Source organism: Amblyomma mixtum, chromosome 5 (assembly GCF_055824585.1).
Source record: "Amblyomma mixtum isolate Tamu chromosome 5, ASM5582458v1, whole genome shotgun sequence".
Lineage (NCBI taxonomy): Eukaryota > Metazoa > Arthropoda > Arachnida > Ixodida > Ixodidae > Amblyomma > Amblyomma mixtum.
This window is the reverse complement of record NC_143016.1, coordinates 71,635,470-71,656,694: the sequence shown is the minus strand read 5'-3', so window position 1 is coordinate 71,656,694 and position 21,225 is coordinate 71,635,470. Positions and strand designations below refer to the sequence as shown.

General features: G+C 47.6%; 1 protein-coding gene across 1 annotated transcript; it reads left to right on the top strand.

Moving 5' to 3' along the window:
- Nucleotides 1-5,719: 5,719 nt before the first annotated feature.
- LOC149342625 (uncharacterized) lies at nt 5,720-21,051 on the top strand. The gene is made up of 5 exons (XM_089545012.1): nt 5,720-5,895; nt 9,889-9,934; nt 13,040-13,271; nt 15,553-15,692; nt 16,353-21,051. Exons 1-5 carry the CDS (start codon nt 5,730-5,732, stop codon nt 16,411-16,413), a joined length of 645 nt encoding a protein of 214 aa, XP_089401138.1. The 5' UTR covers nt 5,720-5,729; the 3' UTR covers nt 16,414-21,051.
- Nucleotides 21,052-21,225: the final 174 nt, after the last annotated feature.

Below are 21,225 nucleotides of genomic sequence, written 5' to 3'. Positions count from 1 at the left end.
CGTTTGATGCCGCTCCTCAATAGGCGTCTCGACCGTGGTGGTCTTGACGTCGTCTTTGTGTGCAGCGATCCACTCCCTTAGGTTATTGATCTGGCCGGGGGCAGTCTGCTCTCGTAAGCGCCTGAACCTATCCCAGTCGGTAATGCGAGTTCGTATGAGGTGCAGTTTGCGCAATTTCGTGTCAAATGTCGCGGCTATTATATAATGGTCGCTTCCAAGCGTGTGTTTCGTGTTCGACCAGCGGGCGTCGCGAATGTTTTTGGACAGTGTGAGATCCGGTGAGGTATCTACGCTATCGCTATTTCCGACCCGCGTGTTTTCTTGAGGATCGTTAAGAATTGTGAGGCCCAGGTTTTGAATCGTTTGCCACAGCTTGGTGCCCTTGGGGTTGTTTTTGCGATAGCCCCAAGCCGAATGTTGGGCGTTAAAGTCGCCTACCACAAGGAGTTGTGTCCTGGCGGCCAGGCGCGTGGCTTTAAGCAGTAGGTCTAGAATTCCTGACCCTCTGTCTTTTGGGGAACTGTATAAGTTCAGAATATAGAGATTTGTGTCTCCCTTTTTCCTCGGCACAATTTCTAGTAACGTGTATTGTTCGTTAGAGCTATCTATAGTGTGTTGTATAGCCGTAATGTTGCGTTGCACAAAGGTAGCGGTGAACGGGGTCGTTGCCAACGTCACTGAGTTTGAGGGTGGAAGGAATGCTTTATAGCCTGGTAATTTCGCCGGGCCGCTAGCTTCTTGAAGGGCTATCACGTCCGGTTGTCTACCTAGGTTTTGGATGTGAAACTGCAGGTTTCCCCGTTTGTTGCGGAACCCCCTGCAGTTCCATTGCCATACCTCAATTTGTTGGCGAGGGGCCTTGGTGGGATATGGGAGGGATGATTACGGGCAAGGTCGCGACTGGTGGCATAACGTAACGGCTTGCCTCCAAGGCCGCGAGGCGCACCACTACTTTGTTTATTTCTCCTTTGGGCAACATACTGCTTTTGCCCACGAGGCAAGACAAAAGGAGGTGCTAAACCACCTGACTGGGTCTTGTCCTCGCCTGGGTACAGCAGCAGGAGCGGTATTGCATTATACAACAAAAAAGGCTGTCTTTGTCATCACTTACAAAACAGACGCATCATAAACAGTTCTTGTAAATATATACAGATAATAAAATAATAATACACACTAAATCATATACAAAAATGGTACAGAACTACAATAAATTAGGGTTGTTCGAACCGATACAGCATTCCCTGCTGAAAAAAAAGCTCTATGACGCAACAACCCCACAGACCATCCATCACAGAACACCACACAATCTGCATGACACACCACACAATCCGTACGACATAACATACGAGTTGTATGGCATATCATACAGACTGCACGATATTCCACACAGACCGCACGACATCCTACGACGAACGATCTATGAGACCATTGCATCACTTGATGGAAAAAGGCAGCGATGTTGGTACCTAGGTCGGTTACTTCCCTCGTAAGATTGTTAACTTTTTCCTCGAGACCGCTAAATTTGTTCTCGAGGGCTTTCACTTCGGCTCTTATCTTATCTTTACTGCAAAGTGCACCAGTTTCTCAGATAAAGCTGCAAGTTTGCCGCCTATGCAATTCTGCCCAAAGTGCCTGAAAGGTTTAAGTACCATGTGATCTCAGCGCCAGTGGCGTAGCCAGAAATTTTGTTTGGTTGGGGGGAGGGGGCTCATGTTGCAGCGCGGCCTCCTCATAGAATTTGTGGTGGGATCAAAAGCAATAATAATAACTGCATTGCCATTGACAATGCCATTGTGTATCAGAGTCGTGCGAGCGCACAACGCTTACCGTCATTTCGTGTTTACATGTCACTTCGCGCTACTGTCGAACTTCGTTCCAAGTAGCGCGGTTTTTGTGGACCATATTCGGAATAAAGCATTTGCGTTACGGCTGCTGTGCTGGGTGGTTGTCACTTCGTCGCGATTCATGCGAGACAGTCACTACAAATGACTCCGCAAGCCGGCGCTCATAATGAAGCTGATTACTTTCAACCAACGAGACATCGAGCTTTTTCTTGTCCGCGTATTGAGCGTGGAGCGTACCACAATTTTTAATGTGGGGCTGACATAACTGTGAACTTCGTGTAGTATGAACGCGTTGCCATGCGCGCCTTATAACCATTATATTGCGGAATCTTTCGACTGCATGCCAGCTTGTGAAGGCTGTTTGATGCATGGTACTACTGCCATGATAGTTAACATTTGTGCGTCTCTTTTTGTCGTCTTTCTCTGTTTAACAAACCGCTAGAAGTTTCGAAGCACTGTTAACAGGTTGTAAGCAAATGCGTACGATATGCATGTGAGCGATGTGCACGTGAGCATGCAGAGCGGTGTCTGCATACGTGTAGAAAATACTTCCTGCGCTGGCGCAGGAGCATTAAACCTTGCCGTTTTAGATAATAGCTCTATATTAAAAATGTTTATTCTCTCTCTCTTCCTACTCTTTTACAACCGCATCAGCCGAAACACTCCCTGTCGGAACGGAACCATCAGATGCAGCAGCCGTCGCGACGAGGCGCGCGCGGAGCAGTCAGAAGGCGTGTAATGGCGGCCTGATCACGTGATCAAAGATGGTAGCCCCTTGATGCGGCGCTTAAAGCATCTAAAAGTATTCGTGTGTTTATTTGTCCGTTCTGTACCAATTTGTAGGAGCATTTCCTAATGAAAGCAGTACCACATTTTAAAACCTTATTTTTCCAATTCTTTACAAATGCCTCCAGAATTCGCGACCAGATTCATGATTGCCTGCTACCTCACTTGAAGTTCTTATCGCCTTCACTAGTATCCGAAACCGAGGTGCACAACGCCACTCCTTCCTTCTTGACCTGCTGTGTAGAAATGACGGTACGCACGCCACGCGTCTGTGGCAAAATAGGATCGGACGCCAGCTGAGCCTAACAACCAAAGATAAGTAACCATAGCCTAGAGCACTGAGAAGCTCTCAAGAATGGCTCCGACACGAGCACGCAGCTTTGCTGGTGGCAATGGCCAAGGCGGCGGCGAAGGCCAACGGGTTCACAGAAAAAGGGAAAAAAGAAGACCGACCACTGAAGCTCCAAACTATCAACCCCGCCCTCCCCCCCCTCTTATGCCCTAACTCTCCTCTTCCAAAATAAAATTTGTGCTACTAAAATCTGCACAGAATAAAAAAACTAATTTATCTCCTTTTGAACTGTCGTTCTCTTCTTTCTTGTCACCACTTGTTCCGTCGGCCTCTCGAGCAGCACGTTCTTCTCGCGGCCAGGCACCACGTTCCTCGCGCATTCCTCTCGTGCACTGCAGTCGGCCTTTGCTGAGCTCCCGCAGCTCTTCTCGACTATCGACGCCAAGTAAGAGGGCCTTTTTATTCGCATTCTTATTACGCCCATCGCAGCATTTGCTAATTGCGATTCCTCCGGAGCATGCAGACAACTCTCTGTCTGGTGCGAGGTGTAGGACACCAAGCAGTTCGAATGCATTCAAGGGTTATCTGATGCGAGATGCTGAATTGGTGCTTCCTGGTTTTGGTGGTTGATTTTCCCGCACGGTGCATGATGTGCTAAGTGCAGAACACGGGCCACACGGGTGTTGTTTCGGTTTGTTGGATATAAAAATACGCACTCTTGGAACACTTCACCTCGTTTAGGTTAAGCCTTAACTGTCACCTTCAAATTAGTGCATTACGCGAGACTGTAAAGTTTGTTTCGAAGCAATAAGCCTTTCAGCAGCGCTAGTTCCTATATTCGTACAGAAAACACTTTGATTATATTTGTTGTACTCTGAAGATTGGTTATTTTTTCTTCTTAGTTGCGGCAGTAACGGCATGATGCTCAGCATTAAAGAAGTGATTTTGACGCTTGCAGGTCAGTGCTCGCTCATTCAAAGACTACCGCAAACGTTGCAACGACTGGCGCTCTATCAGCTGTCTTCTACCGCAGTCATCATAGACTCCCACGTGTCTTGCCAGTAGGTTTAAATTTTATCACCGCCCGCTTTTATTTTCGCTGTTCTCAGATTAATTTGCGCCTTCTTTGTGCTCTCTAGATCTTTGACCTTTATCTTATTCATTTCTTTTATATATTAGTTTCGAGCGCTGAAGCATTTTCGCACCTCGATGACTGCCTGGTAGATTCAAGAGGTGTGGATTTTCTCAATCTATTTCAAAATGACCCCTTAACTTTCCTGCTTTCAATGGTGCACAAGCATATCAATGCCTACATTGCGTGCCTGTAGTCTGCAGAGAGCACAAGCAGCCACCCCTAAGGTCGGCAAGTAAAGCCCGTTCTCTCCACATAATAGATATCCTTCTTAGCACCAAGTTCTGGTAAGAAACATGACTCGTTTTCTTTTTCCAGCTTAGGTGAAGACATAACCGTCGGCGACCATTTGGCAGCCGCCACTCTCAGCACGCGAGCCATGCGAGAGCTGATGCTAGGCCCGCCAATCATGTCTGACGCCACCAACGAGGGCTGCGACAAAAATCAGCGACCGCACTGCGGGGACATCGGCGAGTTGAAAAACACGCTGCCCCAGTTAGCCACCACCCTGGCCCCACGCAGTCGCCGTCACGCCTCGCTGCTCTTACCGTGCTTACAGTCAAGCGCTGCTGAAACGACTACGCAGGTATGCGACAACACGCACCACCTCTCGATTATTGCAGGCAAATAGAGTAAAAATTCCGCAGTGCTTATTTGTGTCTCTTCCAAGGCTTCCCAGTCGCCAACAATATTTCGGATGTATTGGATCAAAGCTGGCATGAAATCTTTGGGTAATCATAGTAAGGCAGGTAACTCTCTTTACCATGGATTCAGGGTTACTTTGGTTGTGAAACGAAATGTGGGGATATTGGGACAGTAGACAAGAGCAGGTCTGTGCACCTTATGTTAATCGACAGCATGACGAGCTCATCGGCTAATTTGCTGGCTTCAGGTGTCATAGTCGATGTCAAGTGTCAAGTCATATGATCACACAAGATCTGTGTATATGATGTTGGTTTGGTTTGGTTTGGTTTATGGGGTTTAACGTCCCAAAGCGACCAAGTGTGAGATATCATGCATGGTCATGACAAGGATGTCATCTCATGTGGCGTCACGGAAAGGAAACTGACGTCACCAAACCCTAAGTTATGACAAACGCTTCCACGGGTTCCTTGTAATCTCACAACCCAGGCTGGGCAATGTCTAAGCGTCGGCTAATTTATTCATTACGGTGTCATTGGACATGTAGAATAGTGTCGCGTCACCCTAGCGTTCATTTGATTACGTGACTTGGGCGGACAATGTGTCAGACAATGTGACAGACAATGAACGCTGCCCCAATGCAGCTCGGCTTAAATAAAGTTGACCGTCCATATTGACACAACAAATATGAATCAGCACCAGCTTTTATTTATTCTGGAAAGCGTTCGCTCAAATGCAGCACTTTATCGACACTCGTTATTCACGTGGTGAGTGTTTCGCGCTGTTTTTTATTACACAGGCTCGACAAACAAGACATTTCTGTTCATGGAAATGGCAGGAGAAAGATGACAGGACATTAGTAGTACAAGCTTATTGGCGGGTGACATTCCTTAACGAATTTACTGTTATTTGCCTACCTTTTGGAAGGTTCTCAATCAAAATCGCCGCTTTCAGGGCATCCTGTATTTAAACTGCATAAAGTATGCCGATGTTCAAGTACGTATTTCCTTATCCTCAGCCCGAGCAAGCACGGATGGATGGGCACTGCCGAGGTGTAACATCACCGCAGAGGCTTCGGGGTATCAAGGACAGGATCACTCTCGAGGCGTGGTCCGCGCAGCTGCCGGCTAATACAGCAAGCAGGACACCGACCCATCCGTGCCCAGCCGCCATGGATCTAAGCAGTGCAGCGATAATTGGTGAGGCAACCAGTGTCAAACAAACAGCACAATCCGAGGTTGCAAACGATGGCGATAACACGTAACTCCGCGGGAAACAACACTGCTCGCCTAGTGAACAGGGCACGTTTTTAGCGCCAGCGAAAATAATCCTCGCCTTCGCGCGTTGTAAAGCTAACGCGTAAGATAACAGAAATGCACTTTTCTTCTTGATCTATAGATCCCGTCATTACACTGATGATACTGCAAAATGTCGCGGTGCACACTCAATCAGCGTCTTATAATAGAGCGAAATGCAGAAACCACCGCAACGAGGCGCGTGCACATCGGTTCCCGCCCACCATTAATAGTTGACCGCATTGGTGTATGCGAACTGCAGGCACGTGAGATCATAGGCAGCCATCATAAAACGCCTTTCCAGCACATGAGTCTTGGCTTTTAGAGCGCAGCTCTTTGGCACCCGTTTCTGCGTTGCGCGGCGTCGCCGTCGCCGTTGTCTCTTGCAACCAACAGTGGGCACCTTGGTCGCGCTTTAAGCTGCGAAACCAATGGAGCGGGAGCTTGGAAAGCAGAGGACAAATTGGTAAATTGGTTTTTGAGGAAAAGAAATGGCGCACTATCTGTCTCACACATCTCGGTAGACACCTGAACCAGAGGGAAGGCGCATAAATGCCCTCTTAGAGCAGTGGACACCTCAGTCGTGCTTTAAGTTATGTGGCGGTAGTGACAGATGTGTCCTGCATGCGTTGGCATTGACAACGTTGTGCCAGAAAGGGGACGCTGGATCCATAGGGTTTCGACGTTCGTTGTGTTCATTGGCGTTGGAGTTTACGTTTTACATCCCGATCATCTTAAGGAAAGGAAATGCGTATAACTGGCTCCCCGAGAAAATGGAAGCCTGAATCGCGTTTATAGGTACGTGGGGTTATGAGAGAGGAATGTGGGCTGCAGGCATTGACAACGTTGTGCCAGAAACACTTCGCTGAAGCTATATCGGCGTTCATTGTGTTCATTGGTGTTGGCACCGAGAACGTTTCCTAAACTGATCATTTTAAGCAAAGGATGTGCGCATAACTGGCACCCTGGGTCAGCGGACACCTGTATAGTGCTTATAGGTGAGTGGGGTGATGAGAGGGAGATGTGGGACAGCCGTATGCATTAAAGCTTACAACAGTGAGCGAACTCTCGTGATCACCCATTAACTGCCTCCTGCCAGGGTGGTGGCAGGGTGGGTGGGGACTTTAGATATGAAGACAAACAGGAACTTCTTACCACTCCTGTGGGAGCTTATCCCGTTCCTCTCACTCGTGACGCTTCTCAGGGCTGTGAAAACCTCGGGAAATACTTGCATAGGCCTCTACTTTCAGAACCAGGCATTGGTGCAGCAAGTGGAGCATATATTTATCTATTTCTCCTACCACAAAGCATTATCATGGCAATCAAGAACTGCTAGCATAGTGTTTCTTGAGGAAAGAATACGTGTGAAAAAATTGCCTGTGGTTTGACCAATGGCCATCCCGAGTAGAATAGCGGAAGCAACGGCGCGGCATTAGCAGCGGCGGCGGCACCTCTGAGTCACCCGCGTAGCTGTAGAAACGGCTGTGGCCCCAGCGCCGCAGCTGTGCGCCGTGTGACGTCCCTCCTCCTGGAGAATGCACTGCTGGCGCAGCGGCGACGGCACCTCTGAGTCACCCGCGCAGCTGAGGAGTCGGCGGCGGATCCGCACTGCTCTAACGTCACTCGCTCCTCGCGCATGTGCAGTTGGGGCCCTTCGGGGCTCCTCGCAATTGCTCATTGAGCTAGTGTTCCTTTCGCAACGAAATAACTTGTCTGCAATGTACACACGCTTACTCAAATTCTTTGCCTCAATCTACCGAAAGAAATGGCAGTGGCTTAGCTCTGCTATGTCGGCATATACGTAGCGTGATGTGAGGGTGACGTGCCCACATCTCGGTGGACACCTGAACCAAAGGGAAGGCGCATAACTACCCTCTTTTAACAGTGGACACCTCAACCATGCTTTAAGCTAAGTTGCGGCAGTGAAAGGTGTGCGATGCATGCGTTGCAATTGACAACGTCGTGCCAGAAACGCGGCGCTGAAGCCATAGGCCGTCGGCGTTCGTTGTGTTCATTGGCGTTGACAACGTTTTACTCTCCTATCATTTTAAGGAAAGGAAGTGCGCATAATGGCTCCCTGGGCAGTGGACGCCCTGGGCAGTGGACGAGAGATGTGGGCTCCAGGAATTCACAAGGTTGTGCTAGAAACGCGGCGCTGAATCCATTAGTAGTCGGCGTTTATTGTGTTCTTTGGCGTCGTCAACGTTTTACACTACGGTTATTTTAAGGATAGGAAGGCGAACGTGTGCGGCGAGCCAAGCCAGCTGTGCGTAGTGACGTCACTTGCTCCTCGCGCATGCGCAGCAGGGCTCTCCAGGAGCCACGCGAAACTGCTCAACCCCGGCCAGTGTAGCTCAAGCCACAAAAGCTGAAATAGCTGCTGTGCTACGCTCAAATTTCACATTAAGAAGTAACGTAATCGTCGGCAGTTTTTTTTTCTATTCTCACTGTTCTCTTTGTGTTCCCTGTCAAAACGTGCGTAGGCAGGCTTTAGCAAGGTGATCTGATGCTTTCGAAAAATATTTTCAGAACTCACTGATAGCCTTAAGGAGAACAGAATTATATAGCGGGGACTCATCGTGCCGTCTGTTGGCGCATGCCATCTCTTGACGCGCGCCATCTCGTACTCCATCGCGCTTGTATTTCCCACTGCCGCCACATGAGGGTGCCACTACGATGAGGGGAGAGGATTTTGGTTGCTCGTACGCGTAGGCTTTGTTAATTGGCGACAAGCATTGGAGACGTTATTTGGTCACCTAAATTAAATAGATGATGTTGCCCGCTCTGAGGTGCTCTTAGAAGGCCTCCATTTATCGCCCTCAACCAAAGCTTCTCCGTGGTCGAACAGCAGCGCTCCGGGTACTTAACCCAAGGGGCAAGGGTTTTGAGACCCGCCTTGCCATTTTTACATTTTTATATGTACAGCGCTGTTGCTGCTATTTTTTGTTATGAACTGCGTAATGGTGGTGGAATGACCTCCCGACCTTGGAGACCAATGAGGAATCCTACAGTAAAGTTATCAGTGTTGTGCGTAATGATCGTGGTGGTGGAATGACCTCCCGACCTTGAAGACCAATGAGGAATTCTGCAGTAACGTTATCAGTGTTGTGCGTAATGATCGTGGTGGGGTATACGAGTTACACGTGCAAGTTAATGCGGTTTCAGTGTGAAATGGCCATCGCCGAATGGGAATATAGTTCTCAGACCACAACAGTTGGTGCCGAACGCGCGTTCTAAAGCAAACCCGTGAATAAGAGTGGCGTACGTGCGCTTGTCACTTTCGGAAGGTTACGGCAAGATTATGAAAATATTTATTGTAGTACAGGTAGAGGGCGGGGCAGAGGAGTGTTAGCGACGTTATCAGATAGCCATGGAACTCTTGCTGATTAATGGAGCTCTCAAAATACTCGATATGTTCAGAAATTTTGCATAAGGATCTCTGCACTTACAAATATCATCGATCATATACAATATGAATATGAATATAACCGAGATGTTCGCAACTGCGTTTCCTTCCATTTTTAGTGAAGAATTAATCGTTTTTTTTAACTAAATCCACCTTTCGTATCTTATTCTAAGCGTTATTACAATTCCTCACTGCTCCCTCATTTTTGGTTTAAGCACAATATTTATGTGACTACTCTAGTGTAACTTGTTTACAATTTCCTGTTCCGAAGTGTATTTCGTCTCTGAGGTGTTATTTTGGTAAGTTACCGTTCTTATGACATGCTATGTAATGTTAGGTAGAACTACAGCGCCACTCTTATAAAATTACAGTAAATAGTCACCACCGGAAATTAGTCCCGGTGTGTCCTCTGCTTAGCATGCTAACTTCGTTCGATATTCACTTTTCGAATCTCGAATTCACTTCTTTTATTTGTTTATTTTTGCCTGTAGATAAGACCACGGGTGTTGCAGAGATCATCGTAAAGGATCAGAGCTGGTGAGTGGCGGTGCCGCCTCCTGAGATTTGTATTGTAAATATTCTCCGCTTCAATGACACCATTTGCAGCCCTCGGTACCATACCGCTCGTGGCTCTTGTGCGAAAATCTTTCAAACGTGTTTTGCAAGGCGTTCAACTGGGCTAGTTGGTAAAACTGAAGTGGGTTCCGTTACCAGTTTTGTCGGCTGAAAAACCTGCCAAAATGAAAAAAACTTCGTAGGAAGGTATTCGATCAAAAAAACAAATGAGGCCAGTTCCACATCAGTCGCGCAGGAGTAGTCTGACCTAACATAAGCCTTTGATTCGAGATCCTCTCTCTCGGAAAGCTTGTTAAAAAACATTCCCATAAAGCCGTGATATTGTAATATTCCATATAAATAGCCTTCACTGATTATGAGAGAGCATTTGGCTTAGCCGAAGCCACAGGAGTCATGGGTGAATTGGAGAACCAGGGTGTAGATAATGCTTATTCAAATATAGTGGAAAATATCTACAGTGCCTGCACAGCCTCCATAGTCCTCTATGCATAAGCGAACTCCCATTAAGGAAATATGTCCGGCTTGGAGATGCGATCTGTTTAATACAGCGTGTTTACCGAAGGTGTTCAGAAAATATCTCCGAAACCACTAGAACTCAGAATACCTTAGTAATCTTGGGTTCATAGATGAACTGACTTGCTAAGAAATTCAATGGATAAATTTAAAAGCATGAACAAGGAATAAAACACGCAAAACAAAGCGGTGGGTCTAAAAACTAAAATGCAAAACGCTAAAATAAAGTTCGGCAGTCTCGGAAGTGAACAGCAGTTTACGATCGGCAGTGACACGTTCGAAGTCGAAAGAGATCTCAGTGCAGGTAAGATCTCGACCATGAGAGTGAAATGACTGAGAATAAGAATAAGATGGATTGCATTTCGCAGACTGCCAGTATCCTTCGATAGGAATGTATATAGTAGCAGTATGTTACCTGCACTAACCTATGGGCAAAAACGTGGAGGCTAATGAAAATGGTTAAACTTAATTTAAGGACAACGAAGCGAGCTACGGAAAGCAAAATGATACATGTAATGCTATAAGGCCAGGACACAGCACAGTCGGTCAGGCCAAAATCCACACTAACGAATGAGATGCTAGTAGAACTAAAAAAAAAGGCGTGTAACTGGAAAGAAAGAGGATCGATGGTCACAGAGGGTAGCGCACTGGATTGGAAGAGAAGGCAAGTGTAGCAGAGGGTGGCAGAAAGTCTTGGATTAGGAAGTTTGGATTAGATCAGGAAAGTTGGGGAGATAAGGTGACCGCAACTAGTACAAGACAAGGTTAATTGAAGAGGTATTTGGGAGGCCTTTGCCTTGCAGTGGGCGTATGGGGTTGTCAATAATTATAAATGAGCATAGTGTAGACCGCGACCTATTTTGAGACTTTCTTCTACTGGCTACGCATTTTAAGACCCTTCGTTGACTTATGTTATGCTCAAACAAGGTTTGTTGGATCATTTTGAAGCTGCTCCGTCGGGTGTCACGTATCGTATGTTGGACCCCACTAGTATACAGTGCCGCATTTATTCATGTAATGAACGCACTCGTATAATTAATGCCCCCACCCCTTCTACTTTGGCTGTTCAAGAAAACAATTTCTTCTTCCTCGCGTAATAAACGCAACCAACGATTCTGGTGTCCACTATACTCGTGTTGATAGCAAATGCTATCAGCTGCCCTTTTTTTGAACACCGAAACAATTACTACATACTACGCACTACTGTATCTGCCATCGGTCCAGCGTCAATAGTACCACATCTCACACTTAAGAGCAGACAGCCTATAAAAATGTTGCGTGAGGCAGATGATAGGCAGTAGGATCTGCCAGTGATCGCAAAGGGCTTCTATGCCGGTCTAGGGTATTAAGCATTGTAGCAACTTGTTGGAGTTGGGCTTCGCTCTGAATGCTGCGGGTTTCGATAGATAGCATGAAACCTTGCTATCATCACTCGTTGATCACAGTTCATTGAAAATATAAAAAAAGAGTCCACTTATTGTCTTTTTTTTTTAAATCTAGGCATCCCTTACGTTACACGGCTTATTTCGGGGCTTAATGTAATGAAATGAAAAGAAAGTTCTTCTCCGGCTCTTTTTGGAGAGCATTATTGGCGGCTACGTTAGTTATACGGACGGGGTTGAGATAAAAGGCGCTGTCCATGTTCTCGAGCACAGGAATCGAGCTGAAGATTGCCTTGCTTTATTCTCAAGTGAGGCGTTCCCTATAAAGAATTCATTCCAAGAGCCTACTTCTTGTCTCGGTTTCACCACTTTACAGTTATTGTGAAGCTATTGAATGCCCCGCCCTCCCCCCCCCCCCCTTTCCTCCGCAAATTTTGGCAGGTTTTTGGGAGAAAAAGAGCGTTCATTAACCCAGTAAACACAGTAGTCAAAGATGCCCTAAAAAGAAATCTGAAAATCACCGCAGGAACTTCATCTACACTCTCCGAGCATTCTTAGAAAGTTCGAAATATTGTCCTGTGCGGCCGATTTCCCTATGAAATCGAATTAAACGTCCCAGCTACCGACTTACTTTTTTGTTATGAAATCACCTTCCAGAAAAGGGGAGGAGTCTGCCAACACTGGAGTTCCTTTCAGCCAGTTGAGTGGCGGCTTCGCTTAAGCTTTTATTTTGTTTTTTAGGTTTCCGTGAATAACCCTTATAAACCATAAACCTTTTCCAGAGACGGTGACGTCACTAGAAGCTTCAAGCAGGGAGAGAAATACGACGACGAGGAGGAAACACAAACGACGAGTCTACGCGTTGAACTACTGGCTGTTTTCTTTTTCTTCTTTAGACTGAGTAACCCATATGTTCACACGCACGGGATACGTATGGCTTGGTTGTCCTAAAAAAGTAGTCAAGAGTTAGCACTAGCACATTTGTTTGATAAGTTCTCCCTGAATTCACTTCTCCCGCTTTAGAGTCCGCGATAAATGGACCAGCCCCCACCGAGATATCTACAACAGGCTTGTGGTTAGCTGGCCGTCAGGCAAGCGTTTTGATTCCCAATCTCTCAGCCAGACTTCCTCTATACTATATACATACGCTATCCTTTGGTATCGGCCGCAGGGACTGCTGCCGCCACCTATACTGCCTGGACACCGGAGAAGAGCAGCCACGGTCCTCACTCGGTGCCCGCAGACGCCGTGTCCACCAGGCGATGGCTCACGTGTGGGACGAACCGGCCGAAACTCTGCACGGATTAACACGTGCTCGGACAGCCACCACCCCGGCCGGTGCATTCCTTAGCGGGGAGTGTTCGGTGCGCTCTTCATCCCAGTCGAGCTCATGGCAGCCTCAGGTACGGGAGTAATGAACCTACGATGACGGCCGTCAGATCGACGCACTGCCACTAAGGATGCAAGCATAGTTATAGCGCTAATTAGGAACTCCCTGCTTTCAGGAGTTAGGGCGAAAAAACCGGGCACATGAGCACGAGGGGCGCCGTCGCTCAGACATTTGATTTACTTAACATCGCTAAAACTACTTCTGCTGCGATCCCGCTTTGAAGTTTGTTTCGGTATTGTTAAAATATACGGTGTAAATCAGCTGTCTGTATACACTCCGGCTGTATAAACGGGAGGACATATGTATCATAAGGCGGTACAAGTCAGATGAGTTCCCTTCCGCAATGAATTGAAGCAATAGATTTGTGGAGATTTAACGTCCCAAAGCGACTTGAATTGAAACAATGCAATTAGAACGACAATGCATTGTGCGAGCGCGCACCTGGACCGCCTTTTAAGGCGTAAGCCTTTAATGCCTCATCGTTGTCGACAGAAGGTTGTCAGCAGAGATGTGACGCTTTTTCTAGTCATATCATGAAAAAAATCTTTGTGCACGGTGCGATTCCAACCATCATCCTTCCGTTCCGCATTTGAGCGTGCTAATGGCTACGCTATTTCCTACCAACGCATATGTTGTTCTCCTTGTCTAGGACACTGGAGTGTGTTTGCAGAAAGGCATCGAATCAGACGGATGCCTCCCAAACGCCCTCGAGTGTCTCCAGCATTGAAGATTCACCAAAAATTGCGTATTTAATTAACATCTTAACCACATATCAGTGACAAAAGCAGCAACACCGCGCGAAAGGCTTTCGCCTCACCCCACTTTAGGTCAACAAAGTTCCCCCCCTGAATTTTTCTTGTGTAGAACACAGCTCACTCCAATAGCTTCAATATTCTTTATGAAATGCACCTAACAAAAGCTGCACAAAGACATTGAATAAGAGAGCCAGGAAGGCAATAGTTAGCAGCTGTTTTTACATATGGTACTCTCCTAAGCAGTAATCTTGAATTATGTCCTTATAGACCGTCTGCGCACTACTGCTGCACTGTAGACAAAACAGTAAATGAACTGAGGCCAAACTTAAAACAACTCTGTGTTATCTAATTACTTTTTATACAGAAGAATATTGTCACAAATAAGACCGCAATCAAAAGGGCTAGGCACCGGCCGCAGGCAGTGAAGCAGAGTCCCAGCTGCGAGAGCACGCGAGTCCCTCACTTCTTCGTCCTCTAGGCGCCGCCTGGGGACGCCTGGCAGCAATGTCAAAGGGGACCAGATAAACTTTGAACTTCGCGCTGCCCGCCCTCTTTATGCTGGCTGCTCCTTTTTCTAATTACGCACGATGATGCACCCTTGAAATGAGTCGGACAGGGACAGATAAAAGGCCCATTCGCTCTTGTCCCCCGTGGCGTGCATCCGGCTGTCGCTTGCGTCCCGGCATCTGCACCAAGTCGAAAATTCCGAGGGTGTCCTACGCGTCGCTTTCACGGATTGGCCTCGTTCGGAACAAGAGTGGTCGATCTTGACTTTTAGAGGCAACAAGAATCCGTATGTTTAACAAGCTTTAATTAGCTTCCCAGGCGCCGCTTACTGGTTAGCAGCTTGCGACTGCGGGTTACAAAGCTATAAAATCGAGCAGCGTGCGACAGGCCTGCAACTGTATCTTTTCGACTGTTTGAGGCAGTCACTTTAAGACAAAACAGTCGCACTGCCTCTTACTCGCAAGTGTGAATGGGCCTTCATACAACCAAGTTTTAAACCAAGGAAACTGCGGAGCATATTTATGGTTCGTGCTGTCCAGTCGAATTGGGTTGGCTATTTTATGCTGTGAATTGATAATACAAAATTGCGCAGAAAGCCAACACACCACCAGTTGATTACCAACAAACTATCAAGAGTCCACCGCATTGAAAGAGCGAACTCAATAAACGCCAGCTTTAAGTTAACACCCATGTCTTGTTCCCGCCTCTGGCTTACTTTTGTGTCCTCTCATTTTTCGCACATTACTTTAAGGGAGTCAACCATTCTGGAATACGATGATGGAGTTGAGAAAATTTTAGCACTGACTCCAACTTACCCAAAATAGACGAAATGAAAAAGCCATGGCTTCAACTTAAGAATACAACAATGAATGAGTTTAGTTTATCATGTGCATTGATTTTACCAAGTGAAATACGATGATACCCTTTGCAGCTATTTGTATGCAATATCGTATCAAGACAGAGACTCGATTAGTAACCCAGGAGCCATCGACCTGTTACTTCGACATAGGAGCAACGGCCTCGTTAACGCAGGCACAAGCAGCTGGGGTCGTAGGGGCGGCCGTTGAGCACACCCCCGAACATCCTGTGAGGAAGGAGGAGCTGTTTGCCGTCAGCACAGAGCTACCTGAGCGCACCGAGCACCGCTGGGAGCAGCCCTCTGAGCGCGGCCGGTGAGTGAGCAGCCCACACGTGATTCGCCCATAAGAGTACTTCAGACAAAGCAGGCGATCTTTTTATGAAGAGTGCGAGAAATGCCATGTGAGCCGCAACTGCCCCGGATGCGCACCTATGTCTGCGCGCATGTCTTAGCTTGCTGTCGAAATAATGTGAACATGAACATGAAATAATGTGAACATGAATAATGTGAACGCACAGAAAGTGTATAGAAAAAAGGAAGGAAAAAATATTTGAGAGGGAAGAAGGTTGTTAAGCAAAGCAGGTAGAGTTCTCAGACCGAGACTCAAGTGGAGCAAAAAGTTTGGCATGTTAGTATTGATTCGTAATAGATGCTTGAGCGCAAAAAGACAAACACACATGAGGAAGGCCGTTAGGGCCGTGAATCTTGCGTGACTCTTATGATTAATGTCGATCCTTCTCTGCGTTCAGATTTTTGTGGCTGGCCTCAGCGACAGCGCTTTAACAGATCAGTTTAGTTAAGACAAAAGAATAAATGAAGCGCTATAACTACGTCAGGACTTAAGGTTGCAGAACATAGACTCCGTTCATGGAGCTTTTCTTTACGCTAGCTGATTAAGTTTTGGTGATTTTTGTGAGTGCATTCCTATAAATCGTACTCGTGGTGACACGCTCACTCTGCCCGTGCTGCGCAGGTACGGCTGCATCCGGACCAGCGCTGCTCACACCTCGGGTTCGTGGGCACAGCTCCAATAGGCGGCCGCTTCGGGGTGCGGGCTGCTGTGTTTCGATACGAGACCACGCACAGCCTGCCCCACCCCGCGAAGCAGGCTCGCCCACCCCCCTACCGGACTATGGAAGGCGCTCGTCGAACAGCGACAGTTCAAGACGAGCGCCTTCCTCCTATAATTTTCCTCACGTTCATCTCCTGGCCGATCGAGGGCTTGGCTGGTCTGGCGGGAGTGGACCGCATCCGCAGTCTCTCAACCACTGGTCAAAAGACCAGCGGTTACATTGGTTATTATTATCATCAGCAAACTACGAAGCATCCAACGCTATTAACAATACGAATGTTTATAAAGGGGGCATAAAAAAACCTGTCCATGCACAAAAGATAATTGTCCCAGCAAGATATCCGTGGAGGCGCCCATATCCTGAAAGGAAATCACCTGTTTGACGTCTAATGCAGGAAATGGGACTGATGACTCAGCCAGCTCCATCGTCTGTGCCGTGATGTCGTCCAACGTTTAAAGTTTCTGCAGTTTTCTCATACTCTCCCAAGCCTGCACTTACCGGCGACATAGTACACGAAAAACAGCGTGACTTTCGAAGCAAGTGCATTTTTGTTTGGCTATAAAGAAGCAACACCGCCCGCTACTTTGCGTTCCTTCATATACTGCCGCTCTTGTCGACGGACGGGAAGCTGTCATCGGAAATCAACAGCATCGATTTTGCCAAAACCGAAGTGGGAAAGACTCGTGCAAAAGGCGCCTTCGATGCATTCGTAAAGGAAGCTTGGACGCTGTGCTCACTCGTTTCACTCGCCTGCAGTTTTTTAATCCATTCTGTCCGAACTCTTCTGTTGCTGGAGTCGAACGCGCTCTTCCAGATGTAAGCTCACGGAGAAAGGTGAAGTCCGCCACGATTCCGAATATGATCCTAACAAGCTCGGTCTGAGTGCTTGCTACAGTTACGGCTAACAGCCCTACATGCCAACGTTGACGCGGCGGCTGGGATCTTTCAAGCTTGCGTGCAATTCACCCTCAGGATACTGTGTCATGGTCGCCTCTAATAAGCGTCACACTGTGAGCTTGAACAGTACCTTGTGCTCGCCGCTGCACGCTCCTGCCCTTCAGTCGCATGAATGTTACCGAATGTTGTGAATGTTTTCACAGCTTGACAGAGGGCTATGAAGTGCTTGACTGGACTGTGGGGATCAGTTCGTGTGCGCTTTTGTAAAGGTCGCTGCAGAGGCTTCCACACAATGCACCTGATCTGTAACGCCGTCAGATGGGTGTGAACCTGGCGTGGTGGCTTAGAGGGCGTGGCCCAACGCCGGCCGCGGTGGCTGCCGACGAGAAATTAAAGTTCAGTGCACGACATCGGTGCACGTTATACAGCCACATCTGGTCTAAATTAATCCGAAGCCCTTGCCTACGGCACATCTCAACCCGTGTCCACGTGCCATGCAATGTGCCACAAAGCGCGCTATCGAAGCTTTTGCCAAGTCTCTCGGAGCTACTCGTTAGTACCACGATCGTTTTTGCTGTGAATGACATGCTGCTGGTTAAGTGCTCCGATTATAGCTCAAGGCATCATGCTGCTGCTGACAGCGGCAACAAAACCTGCAACGGCTGCATTAACTATCGAAGCGAGGCGCCGGTGGTCGCCTCATAGCTAGTTACCGCTATAGCATTCATTCATTACTTCCAATCTATACGGTTAGCACTGCACTCTTTGCTGCTTTCTGGGGAGGTTTACAACGGTCGCAGACACGTTAGCAAACATATGGGCTTTACTTGTAGCTATGTCGTCGACAATATGAGCGGGTTTGCAGTCCACCACTGTTTCCTCGTAATTACTTATGCACGGTCTAATAGACATCCACCCCACATCGTTAATGATCCATCGTTCAGGCACCGCCCCGTTTGTGACCCCGACATTAATGCCACTGAACAGTATGCATTCATATCGAGCTTCCAAATACCAGCACGGACACCTGTCCAGCTCAAGACGCTCTGACCGAACACGCAGTACACTGTTGCCCTCCAGATGGTGGTCTGCTAACAGGCATTTAACGTGTATTCGCACATCGGAGAGTCAAAACCACAGGCCAGAATAACTCCTCCCTCCAGAATACGGTCAACTCTGTCTTTTCATGGCATGTACTGCGGTATGTTTTACTCGGGGATTTAAACGCTAATAAAGAAAGTTCATTTTGGCAGTTCGGCACACTGGAAATCTGGGTGCAGGCGGGTACAGCGAACAGGAAAGACCGATCACTGAAGCTCCAAATCTCTGTCATCCACCCTCTGTGCCCAAACTCTTAAGAAATTTTTTTTTATTACTATTATCCTAGCTCCGACCGCGATGATAGCGTGAAGGGCGCTCACATTCGTTCCACTGACCAGCAAGATCAGAATCAACGTTGGTTACAACTTGCGAATCCATGCAATATAGATTTGTAAAGCAGGGAATACAGAAAGGAAAGGAAATACAGAAATAAGAGAAATAAGGAAATAAAATAAGGAAAGCGTTATTTGTATATACCCCTGTAGTTAGCGCTCCACATCCGCATCGACGTCAGTGGAGCCATACAGCGACAAAGCAAAGCCATAACGGCTTTTAAAAGCTTTGAAATTTCAGAAATGTTCATCCTGATCTGTAGCCGAGGTTGATCGGGTAAATTGACGCTGGCGATGATAACAATGCAGACTGTGCTTTCGCACACTATTTCGTGCTCAGAAATGCTAAACCACCAGCGATTCTTTTAATCGTCTACTTTTATCAGATATATTCCTCAAAGGTGGGGTTAAGCAGATCGCTGCGAAAGCCAGGAGAGGCAATTTTTATACACTTTCGCTAGGTCAGAGAGAGAGAAACTTTAATGTCCAGCGATATAAGACGCACCCCTACCTTCCCAACTCAGGTACGCTGACCCGGGAGTGAGTAGGGGGCTCCGCGCTATGTCAGGCAACTCCCGCACAGTTCCACGGTTTTCGCAGCCTCCCCGGAATACTTTCCTGGCAATTTGGGAGTGAAAAGAAAAAAAAAATTGGTTGTGGTTCAACCCAGCTGAACTTAGTAAAATCAGCGAAAAGCTCGTCTACGCCTGGTTAAACAAGGTCTTCAGTTTTGCCTAGAAGCAGCAGCTTCGCCTAAGCCAGTCTCTGCTCTCGTTCTTCATCCGTCTCTGTATCGTACGCCACACGTTTTCGCGCTAACGCTGCTTGTCTCCGATCATTATCAGCCGGATGGTCCGACTCTGCTTGCCTTCGATTGATTGCAAATCGTTTGCCTCGAGGGCCAGGCACGCTTCTCAGCCATTATATCCTCAAGCGAGGCTTTGCCAGACAGCCGCTTTTTATTTTGACCCTCTCCACTCTGACCACGTGATTCGGAGAGTGGTGAAACGTCTTACTCAAAGCGAGGGAGGCAGCGGCGAGAAGCGAGCGCAGCTGCGGCACGGCGGCGAGCGAGGCACGTGATCTGACGTCAGAGCCACACCTCCACCCCTCCTTCCAGTGGAAGGTCGTTGTCAAGCGGTTTCGACCTTGAGACTTTGCATGCCCAGAGTAGAGCTTGTCGTTGTCAAGCGGTTTCGACCTTGAGACTTTGCATGCCCAGAGTAGAGCTTGTCGTTGTCAAGCGGTTTCGACCTTGAGACTTTGCATGCCCAGAGTAGAGCTTTTCGCCATAAAAAATATGCACTTCAGGCTGCTATCCACTTCAGCATCAGCCTATCGTCGTCAGGCACCGTGCGAACAGGGACCGCTGGCAGCTAGAGGCGTTAATTTTTTCTCGTATATTTTCCTTAACGCAGCATTTTCACCTGCAGCAAAGTTATGCACCCATTGGACCAGCGCGCTATTTCTTTTCCAGGTATTTTCGCCCACACTACTAGAAAATCGCCGAAGAGCTCGGCGAAAACAAAAACAAAACAATACAATACAAAACAAAAACGAATACAAAACAAAAACAAAACAATAAAAACAAGATTGGAGCAAAAATAAAGAGAATATGAAAAAAAAAGTAGATAAAAACAAACAGTGCGCCAGGAAACGCTTTCGCCTTGCAGCACTTTAGAGAGCCAAAGTGCCCCCTGAATTATTTCTCGTGTTTTTGCTCAGCGTAGCGTTTTCGCCTGGAGCGAAGTCAGACGCGCCACTGGACCGGCATGTTATATCTTTTCCTGGTTTTTCCAACCACTACTAGAAATTCGCAGACGTGCCCGGCGAAGATAAAAAAGAAACGCCTCTCACAATGACTACGCTTGACTTCTCCGCAAATTATTTCCAGAGGAAAACAAAAATTGGCAGTGGTTTAGATCTGGTTAAACCAGGTAAATTGCGTTGGCAATGTTGCGCGTGTTCTCCTGGCGATTCTTCGGCGTGTTGCCTTCGCCTGGTAAAAAACAGCTCCGGCGGGCTCTGCACGGGTACCAAGGTACGACGGCGCAACTTGCGGACACTTTGTGCGACAGGTATCTCTGCCGCACAAACGACCCGGTTGGGCCCGAGTACACGTACTCCGGCAATCCAAATCAGGATTTAGACGCCCCTTTTGAGTTGCATGACCTTAAGGCGGCCCTGGCTAAAATGCGCCGAGGTGGGGCACCGGGTCGGGATCGCATAACAGTGAAACTGTTGGCGAACCTCTCCGACTGTGCATATCTCCATTTGCTACAATACATAAATCAGATCTGGGATGGGTGTCCGCTCCCACTCGAATGGAAAACATCCCTTGTAACGTTCATCCCCAAAGCAGGTAAAGCCGTGACTACGGACAACTTGAGACCCATCTCATTAACCTCGTGTGTGGGAAAGCTCATGGAGACGATGGTTCGGG